Genomic DNA, 10513 nt, shown 5'->3' with positions numbered 1-10513 from the left:
GAAGAAGCATTGCTCTGTAGCTCTCCCCACAACCTCTGGATCATGAATGAGTAAGGTAATGCTGTTCTCATCAGCATTAACTTACATTACCCCTCTGCAGTTTGGTATCCGATCTCTGCATTCCCCTGGAGGGAAGTGGCAATAGGCAGCCTTGGTCATTTAGCTGCTGCATTATATCATCTGGAAGGAGAGTCGGAGAAGGCAGGAGCCAGGGAGAATCACAGGGCCTTCACATCTCTGGAGAGCCAGCAATTTTTGATGGCTGAACCACATCTTCATTCCCGGCGGGAGGAGGCCAACTGAGCCTCTTGTCCAGCTGTGGAACAAGAGCATGGAAATTGTATGAAGGGATCCTTGAGGAGTTTCAGAATTCCCTATGTGCATCATTCCTGGTGTGGTGTAGCTCCACTCTGATTTGACTGACTGTACGAGGCAGGATTAAGCTTAGTTCTAGTGTGCTTATGGAGAAGGACTTTCTTTCTCTGGAGCTGGGGAAGGGAATGGGCAAAATCTATTGAACAAAGTAAAAGGTATAGGACCAGCAGATTAAATGACATCATTCTCTTCATATCTATTTAGGCTGAATTTACAGCTTACAGGGCTCCCCTGAGTTGGAGGGATAGGAAATTGTTTTGGTGACATCTGCCGCTCAGAGCCCAAATTATAAATTCTATTGTTTCTCCCGCTGTCTCGAGTGCATTTGTTCAGCTTGCTGATCTCCGAAGAGAATCAATTTGTTATAAAGCACTGCGAGCTACATTTCAAAGGGATCCTTGGTGGTTTATATTCAATGAATCCTTTTGGAGGCTAGCAAGCTGAATAAACATCTTCTGAGAATGAGAAGAAAATAACTTTAACTTTGGACTCTGAGCATCAGCTGTCACTCACTCTGTCACTTGTGCATGCAATAGAAGGGATTTTCATACGTAGATCCTTTGGGCTGTGTAGGCAAAACCACGCAAACAAAGACCACAAGATTTGAAAAATCTGGTATCTTAATCTCCAAATGAAGTAAGCTCCTTTAATAAAGTGATGCAGAGTTTCCAAATGTAAATTCAACTAGGCTGGAGTATTGTCTATCGATTAGAGCCAGACTGCAGGATTAAATTCTCAGCTCTGTCACTGATTTACTGAGTTGCCTTGAGCAAGTCATTTAGGCTCAAACTTTCATAAATATTTTCTTTTTTTGAGTGCCCAGTTTTAGACATGAAAGCTGTGGGCATTTACTTTAAAGTGGCCGGATTCCACACCCGCCACTCCCCTTTTTCAGTGGGAGCTGTGGTTATTGTGCATCTATAGAGGTCTGGCCTTACCTGTTTAAAACTGGGCACATAAAAACAGAGGCACCCAAAATTTACCACTTTAGAAAATTTGAGCTTAATCTCTCTGTGCATCTAGTTAAACATCTGTAGACCAGCTATAACACCAGCCATAACACCAGCCTCACTAGGATATTGTGTCTTAGTTGTTTGTGAATTATTTTGAGATCCCTGGATGCAAGAGGCTTTATAGTGCAAAGTAATAGAACTGTCTGTCACCTTTGTATGATATCCATGATTTGTCATCATGCCCTTCTTACACTTCCTCCCACTTCATATCTTTTTCCTTTGGAGATACCTGATCCTGATAATAGTTAACTGATGTGGCTCCTGGATCTTTAAGGAGGTTTTTTGTTCAATGTCCAACAACCACTGATTTCCAAGTAGGTGACACTAAGACTAATAAAAATAACAAAGAGTCTGGTGGCACCTTAAAGACTAACAGCTTTATTTGGGCATAAGCTTTCGTGGTTAAAAAACCCATTTCTTCACATGCACCTTTTGTGGATACAGATTAACACGGCTACTCCCAATACTAAGACTAATGTTGTTTTAGCTTATTAATATAACAGTTATTTGGAAACTTGGCAACTTGTTTAGACTTTATCTATGCTAACATTCCCAAGCTGATTTTATGTCTGATAAATTCCATGCACAAGGCCTCAGTCCCAGAGTGAAAAGAGCACAATGTTTAGCCACACACTGTAAACAATTTTCGTAAATGAGCTGCCTTCTTCCCAGCTTTAGTATGTGTGCCATTTTGAAGACAGGAGCATATTTATCTCTGAATGAAAAATTCACACCTCATTCAATTCTGACTCAGTTTTCCAAAGACCTTGTGGATTAAAACCATTTGTGCCAAGGTGCTACGCAATGTAGTCAGCGACATGTATATTTAACCCTTCACGTGTTTTATTACTTCAACAGGAGTTTGTGAGAGTAGTGTTTGTCTGAGGTGACTGGTAATGGCTCTAGAAAGGATTTCATCTCTTGGGCAATGGTTTGATGCTGGCATAGGTCAATAGTGATTGAAAGACATTAACTAGCCAAATAGCTGTTTGATAACCTAAATGACATGAATTGGATGATCTCTGGTCTTGTTTCTGAAACTCATGAAACACCATCATAATTGTGCTCCCTTGTTGGCTGTTTCAGTCAGGTCCTTACCTCAAAGACAGCTAATCCCTCCATGACAGGTTAAAGGCACATGAGTGGGGAGATGAGTCCATCCTCTGCTGTGGATGAATGATTTCCAAGGTTGTGTTAATCTGGCACCTTACACCAGCACTAAATTCACTTTAATAATACAGGGGTTTTAATGACTTTCATTTTATTACTCACCTGGTTAAAACACTATTAAATCATACAGGTTTTAAAAGCCTGCAAATTATCTGCAGTGACGTTTGAGTACCACAGGGCTCACAGTATAAAATGCTAGAATTGAAAACCTGCCTCGATATTTACAGGGCTTTGTTACTCCATCCAAGCCTCTCTTGAACCAAACACAATCTTCATCCACAGACTTGCCACTGGAGAACATTTAGGTTTATGCTCAAGGTCAGGGAGACAATTTCCAGGACTGAAATCCACACCAATTCTGGCTTCTGAAACCAACCACTGAATCACTAACCAAGCAGAGAATGTCATGTCTTCAGTGGCTATAAGAGGTTCACAGGCTTATTAGTTTAGATTTAACTTTTTTTTTCAAAAATCCAACCCATACAAACAGCTGTAGACTTTCTAACAATTGATTAAATGTATAGTCCCAAATGAATACCACCCAGCAACAAAAAATAATCATACACAATACAGAATTAATTCAGGCAACCAATAAATTAAAGAAACAAAACAGAACCTTTCCCCTCTGCAGGAACATAGCCTCATCCTGTCCCTCAAATCCTGGAAGATCATCTAAACTATTTTGGATCAAAGGAGATACCAGTTTAGAGCCAACCTTGGGTTATACTGGCTTCTCCTGGGATAATCTATGGATGAATGATGACAGTGGTGAAAAGTCCATCTGGAGGCATTATTCCAGATTTACACTAGTGGAAGTGAAATCAGGACCTGGTTCTAAGTCTTCATATATATGGCCATGATTCCCTATATCAAGCAGGCTGTCCCATGGCCTCTGCTGCAAGGCAGAAGTAGGAATTTGGAGAGTTTTGAAGGCTAAACAAATGCTCTACTTTTGTGTTTTGAAAAAAGCTTAAATATTTTAAGAGGAAAAAAAGAGAAAATGTACAAAGAATTTTGTTAGACAAGAAAATAAATTCTGTAGTGTTTGGTAATTGAGGTTGGCAGTCACTCTATTTTTTACTCCTTCCTTCAAGGATGATGGTTAAAGGACAGGATAATAAGATGTGGGAACGAGAACTTGCTAAGAAGCAATTTCAAAAAGACGAAGAAGAAAGAAAGAAAGAAAGAAAATGAAATGCAAATACAAGCATTTCAGTTATCTAGTCAAGGTTAGTTTCATGTTATCTGCTATAAATGACATTATGAAAAATTACAGATGGCATAAAAACAACGTTACTAATGATAAACCCTAGGACATTTGTCTTTGATTGTGCTTGACAGCTCAGTGATTTTATTTGTTCTTTTATGAAACTTTAACTCCCTCGTCCATTGTCCATGATGTCTTATATCTTCATTTCCTGACATCAGCGGAGTAAGGTTGTTGTACAAAGGAGAGTTGCATGCTAAGCAGCATTTTTATGTTCTTTCGTTGCATAGAGCAGAGCTAAGCTCGAATGTATCGTGGGAAAAAGGGTATTTTTAGCCCTAACTCTCTTTTGCTCCTAGCCAGAACTCTGCCTCATAACACTGAGTTGAGTTTGTGGTGCCAAGTGTTCGCCTGGAAACTTTTGCAAAGACAAAATTGTGGTTGGGAAACAACAGCAAATTTTTGCACTAAAGAAAATGGAGTCCTATGGATTTTTAAAACAGACATAAAGCCAAATGACCAAAATTCCAGTTTTTGGAAAAACTCTGCAGCGTGAGGAAAGGATGTTCCTTATCTTAAGACACTGGACTGCAAGTCAGGAGATCTGGAATTAATTTGTACTCTGCCAGTATTTTCCTGCATGACCTTGGGCAAGTCACTTCATCTTTTTGTCGATGGGGACCTGTAAATTGGGAAGAATTAATGATGACATTCTCACACCTTTTGTCTGCCTTGTCAATCTAGATTTTAAACTTTTCAGGGCATGGACTCAGGGCTGGCGCTTCCATTTAGGCAACCTAGGCAGTCGCCTAGGGTGCCAGGATTTGGAAGGTTGGCAGACTGCTCCGGTGGACCTCCCGCAGGCTTCTCTGTGGACGGTCTGCTGGTCCCGCGGCTCCGGTAGAGCATCCGCAGGCACGCCTGTGGCAGGTCCCCCAGAGCCGCGGGACCAGCAAGCCGGCCCTGTGCCTAGGGAGCCAAAAACCCTGGCACCGCTCCTGCATGGACTGCCTCCCTGTGGGTATGAACAGTGCTTAGCACAGCCAGGGGTGTGAGGACTGCCTGGTGTGTCACCTTGGCCAGCTAGAGGCACTGGTGTGGGACACATCACTTTGCTGTAGTTGCTCATTTTCAGAAATAGCAGGCAATAAGGCTGAATCTCTTAAGAAGAGTCAGATGCAGCATTTTGTGGTAGCTTGGGAAGCAGTTTTTTGCTACTCCTTTTCTCTCCAGATGCCAGCTTTTGTTAGCAAGCAGTCACTGTGAGCAGCATTCAGTGCATCAGTAACCCACAGTTTGCAAGTCAATAGCAGAGCTGTCATGAGGGGAGCAGAAAGATTTAATTCTATGATTTGGTTAAGATTAATTTAAAATGGTAAAAAGTGTGTGCCTGTGTGCATGTACATGTTAACTTAAAGCTCCATGTCAATTCCATGATTCACTTTCCTCCTAAGTATATGTGTTTGTGCCTGTTGATCCTGGGGTGAAATGATGAAACTTCCTCCCTTGTATTTTGATGGTCTTTTTTGAGGGGAAGGGGGAATTTTGGCCAGAAAGTTCAAAAGACTGGTTTGAGTCGCCAATTTACTGTGGGAGATGTGGCTGGAATCAACAGATCTATGGCATTTTCTGTCTATTCTGCAACCCATATTCTCCAACTGCATACAGCTAGCAAAAGGAATTCACTTTTCTTTGGGGAAGATGCCCTGCATGGTGGTCTTGATCTTTCATACCTGCTTGGCTGCCTAAGGCTCCTCTTACATAAATCCCTCCGATGCTATAAGGATCTGGGAGCCAAGGGAGAAGTCACCGTCCTCCCTTTCTATTCCACCCCTCACTTCGCCCATACACAAGGTGCTGTCAAGATAATAGGTGGAAAAGAAACTTTGGGTTCATCCAGCAGGGGGAGCCAGGCTCCCACTGAGTCGCTGCACCCCTGGAATGTGGTGAACAATGAACGTCAAAGAGTGTGTGGATGTGGAGTGAAAACCGCAAGGTGGAAAGAAACGAGAAATAAACCATCAGGGAAAGATGAGGCGAGTGTCCTTTCGGCTGGGATCTCTGCCTCATCTGCAAGCCATAACAGCCAGCCTGTGGGATAAATGACTTCTCCCCTGTGTTGGTGAGTACATGCCACAGGGGAAAGAGTTTGACTAGGTCTTAGTGTCAAGTCCAGTTGTGCGTGTTATATCTTTTGTGTCTTTTGTCTGTATAAATGTGTGTGCGATTTATTGGTGTTTAGTGTGTCTGTGCATTTTTGTGGCTGTTTGATTTGTTTGGGAGCTTTCTAGTTTTTTGTAACTCTTCAGTGGTTGGTGTGTGTGTGTTATTTTGTGTCTGATTATGGGTTGCTGAGCATTAGTGTTTGTGTATAATCTTTACTTGCAGAGTGAATGTATATGTGTGCACATGGGTGTTGTCATTTACATTTTTTGGACTATTTCAAAGGGACAAGTTAATTGCATCTGCTCACTTTTCATGTCAATTAATTTACCTTGTCTAGTTTTAAATGCTGAAATACTCTGTGTCACCCCATGTGCCACTGAGATGAATGTTGTTTAGGACAGCTGAAATTAATACCCTTTGTTCAATCAAACGCCAGTGTTGGCATCTATTACCCTTTTTGTGTCTCCCTCTTTTGTGTGTGGCTTGAGTGTGCAGTATACAGCCTTCATAACGATCAGGGGCAATGAGACTGGAGGAAGTCATGTGGGATGCTCTGGAAATGCTCCTTTATGGAATAGTGCCTTGGATGCCAGAGGGGATGACTGGGGGGCAGCTGCAGCCTTTGCCCATGGAATAGTCCCATGTCTGTCTTTCCCATTTCTTAATGCTTTAGGAAGGAGACCCAAGTGAAACAGACACTTCCTGGAGAGGCGATGTTGCCACTCGATACCCCAGGCAGAAGGAAGTCTTTGCTATCGGGGTCCTCCATTCAGCAAGACGGAGGGAAACTCCCTGGGACTGGAGATGTAAATCCCAGGGCAGGGTGCAAGAGACCCTGAAGAGCCTGCTGCACATGGGCTTTGTCTAAAGGGAAAGGCATGTTGGGGTTGGACCTGATCCCTGGAATGCAACTGTGAGGAGCAGCAGTTGGAAAGAGGATTATTCCTTGATGATTATGGAGAACTAGCATGTCAGCAGCAAACTCTTTCCCACAGGAATAGTAACACACTCCCACAGCTTGTGGTAGCCACCGGCCTGAAAGCTGCATCAGTGGCTGAAGGGAGCTCCACTCAGGTCTTTCCCATTTCTTCCTCCTCTTCCCCTTATTTCTTCTTCCAGTGAAGCTCGAAAGACAGAAACATCACTCAGATCTTGCTAGAGTGTTGGAAATACCGTGCCTTTGTTTTGGATGATTTGTACTGATGTGCCACTTCAATGGGATGTACAAAGTGTGACTTGGGTGATGACCATTTAGCCAGGACTGAGCTGGTTAACAAAGTTTGCAGGCTGAGCACAAAGACTGGGTGGAATGGAAGCAACCGGCCATGCACTTATAGGACTCTAGTTTCAAACAAGAGATCTTTATGAAGGAGCTTGAAAACCAGACCTATTGTTCATCTGAAAATTAATTCCTGCCGATTAAACCATTGGCTTTTATTTTTTTCCCACCTGATGCAATGCAGTGCCTCTCTGTTGGTTTTGTATATGTGATTTGCTATGCAATTCAAATACTAAATAAGAACGAGAGACAAACTTTCATCCCAGGACAAACAGAGAATCAAAGGTGGAAGGTAGGATTCATATTTTCTCATTTAATTAAAAATAAATAACGTGAGCTGTTCTTTACTGAAAGTTTTAAAAACACACACACATACACATACACACACAATGTAAATTTATTTTCTTTGCTTCTAGGACTGTGAGACCTAAACAATGTGGAACAAAATGAGGAATTGCTCCCTGAAGCTTCCCATAAACAGAGAACTAATGTATTTTGTAGCTGGAATGCACTGAGGGTGAAAAGGGGAGAAAAAAAGTCTCATCAGTTAGAGGTTTGTGAAAGTAAATTAGAAACAAAAGCACCTAATGTAATACGCTTCAGTAGATCTGAAGGGCTAGTCAAATGGACACTGGAAACACTGGATCAATAGCCTATTTAAGTGAGAATATGTGATTGAAAAGTGATTTTCCTCTTGTCTGTTGGGTATTTTTGTAGGGGACTCAAGCAGGACATATGCAGATGGCCTGTTTTAATTGGGATATTTTGTGCTTGAGTAGTACCATGTAATTTGGAAGGGATTACTAAAAAAAAATCGGTGCAGAGTTGACTGTGTTTGTAAATTTCAGCTACTTGCCACACAGCTTTTGATGCCTCTTAATGTGATTCCTAAGGAGCGTGGGGTCCACCCAAGGGTGAAGAGACTATACCACAAACCTTTGGTCTGCCTGGCAATGAGTAATTAATGGACACCTGATGTATCTGTAGTCTCTGCAAGCAAAGGAGTTGGTGTCATCATGATTTTCATAATATGATTTTCCCTCAGGAGAAGCTATGACTTGGAACGACACCACAATGGACGGGGAAGGGTTGCTCGTGGAAAGGGTCTCCTCCTTGCGAATCCTTACAGGCTGCTTCCTTTCTTTGCTGATACTTTCCACGCTTCTGGGGAACACATTGGTGTGTGCAGCTGTCATTAGATTTCGCCATCTGAGGTCCAAGGTGACCAACTTCTTTGTAATCTCCTTAGCAGTGTCAGATCTTTTAGTGGCAGTCTTGGTCATGCCTTGGAAAGCTGTTACTGAGATAGCTGGTTTCTGGCCTTTTGGTTCATTCTGTAACATCTGGGTGGCATTTGATATTATGTGCTCCACGGCCTCAATCTTAAACCTTTGTGTCATTAGTGTGGACAGATACTGGGCCATCTCTAGTCCATTCAGGTATGAGAGGAAAATGACCCCCAAGGCAGCTTTCATCATGATCAGTGTGGCATGGACCTTGTCTGTATTGATTTCCTTCATTCCTGTGCAGCTGAACTGGCACAAAGCTACAACCACAAGCTTTTTAGAGCTAAATGCCAGTTTCCAAGGCATAACCATGGACAAGTGTGATTCCAGTCTAAACAGGATGTATGCCATCTCCTCTTCTCTAATTAGCTTTTACATCCCAGTGGCCATCATGATCGTCACCTATACAAGGATATACAGGATTGCTCAAAAACAAATAAGACGCATCTCAGCTTTGGAAAGAGCAGCAGTGCATGCTAAGAACTGTCAAAACACCACAGGGAATGGAAACAGTATGGATTGCCAACAACCAGAAAGCTCCTTCAAAATGTCCTTCAAGAGGGAAACGAAAGTCTTAAAGACTTTGTCAGTGATCATGGGGGTGTTTGTATGCTGCTGGTTACCCTTTTTCATATTGAACTGCATGGTGCCCTTTTGTGAGCCCAGCCCACCATCCAAGGGAGCAGAACCCTTTTGCATTAGTTCCACCACCTTTAATGTTTTTATTTGGTTTGGATGGGCTAATTCCTCACTGAACCCCATCATTTATGCCTTCAATGCTGATTTCCGCAAGGCATTTTCAACTCTGCTAGGATGTTACAGACTCTGCCCTACTTCCAACAACGCTATAGAGACCGTTAGTATCAACAACAATGGGGCAGTTGTTTTTTCAAGCCATCATGAGCCTAGAGGGTCTAGCCCAAAAGAGTGTAACCTGGTGTATCTGATCCCACATGCTATTATCTGCCCAGAAGAAGAACTTCTGAAAAAGGAAGAAGAGGGTGAACTATCTAAGACCTTGGAGAAAATGTCTCCAGCACTGTCTGGTATCTTGGATTATGAAGCTGATGTGTCTTTGGAAAAGATCAACCCCATCACTCAGAATGGACAACATAAAACATGAACACTGAGGTTAGCCCAGCAAAATCCAACAGTCAAAAAAGATATACAAGATTTTTTGGTAAGAAACTAAGCTCTAGTGAGAATTATACCATCACGCAAAGCTCAGAGTTGATTACTGGGTGTTCAAATCAAACATAACATTTAAAACAAAAAAGATATTGAAAACCCAAAGGTATTTCTGTATTGTTCATACTGAATAAAACAGAAAAACAAATTTAGGTACAGAGCAATGTCAAAGAAAATATTTCTTCTGCTCTATAAATATTTGTAGAAACTGGTTTCTATCTTAAAATGGGACAAGAAAAAAACCTATTATCAACTTAACAATTAACCTTTGAAGAAAATAAGAGGATTTAATTTGCCATATATAGTACTACTGGGTGCTACCAGGTTCTAAGTAAAGTTTGAGGGATTAAAAAAGTAGGTAGATGCCTTCTAAAATTATTTCTGAAAAACAATGAGCCTTATAATGAGAATAGGTATTTTTAAAGATCTGGGAGATAATATGTTGATACTGGTTTTATTTATGTATTGTTTTAAATGGATATTTTTCATATGTTATAACAGATCTAGCTTTATTTAACTTATTTAAAATGTCTAAATAATGGGATATTTCAAGGGTCTCACAACTGCATTTTGACCAGTCAACTATTCAGCACTTTAATAATGACCATTAAAAACAAAAGAAAAAAACCCTCTCTGATAGTCTGGGTAGCCAACGAAGTAAATAAAGAAGAAGCAATCATAAAAAGCACAGCAAAAGATGGGGGTGTTAATGAAGCTGAAGCTGTGTAGAATTTATTTATTTTTTGGGGTTGCTTAAAAAAAATAGGAACAGAGTTGATGGATTGACAAGCTGAGAAAGCTCTTCCCTTATAGAAATAAAAGGAATTGC

At 41.4% G+C, this 10513-nt stretch overlaps 1 protein-coding gene across 2 annotated transcripts; it reads left to right on the top strand.

The window, feature by feature from the left end:
• The first annotated feature begins 5769 nt into the window (after nucleotides 1-5769).
• Nucleotides 5770-10173, top strand: DRD1 (dopamine receptor D1). Of its 2 annotated transcripts, none has more exons than XM_032801503.2 (3): nucleotides 5770-5887; nucleotides 6605-7502; nucleotides 8256-10173. In XM_032801503.2, exon 3 carries the CDS (start codon nucleotides 8264-8266, stop codon nucleotides 9617-9619), a length of 1356 nt encoding a protein of 451 aa, XP_032657394.1. In that variant the 5' UTR covers nucleotides 5770-5887; nucleotides 6605-7502; nucleotides 8256-8263; the 3' UTR covers nucleotides 9620-10173. The 2 variants fall into 2 exon arrangements, with proteins under 2 accessions (XP_032657394.1, XP_032657393.1); XM_032801502.2 differs by having other exon boundaries at nucleotides 7627-10173.
• The last annotated feature ends 340 nt before the right edge of the window (nucleotides 10174-10513 follow it).

This window comes from Chelonoidis abingdonii, chromosome 7 (assembly GCF_003597395.2).
Source record: "Chelonoidis abingdonii isolate Lonesome George chromosome 7, CheloAbing_2.0, whole genome shotgun sequence".
NCBI classification, from domain to species: domain Eukaryota; kingdom Metazoa; phylum Chordata; order Testudines; family Testudinidae; genus Chelonoidis; species Chelonoidis abingdonii.
This window is presented reverse-complemented; position numbering and strand designations above follow the sequence as displayed.

What these genes read in the sequence shown, in the direction of transcription:
- DRD1 (XM_032801503.2), top strand. Translation starts at nt 8,264, where the DNA reads ATGACTTGGAACGACACCACAATGGACGGGGAAGGGTTGCTCGTGGAA.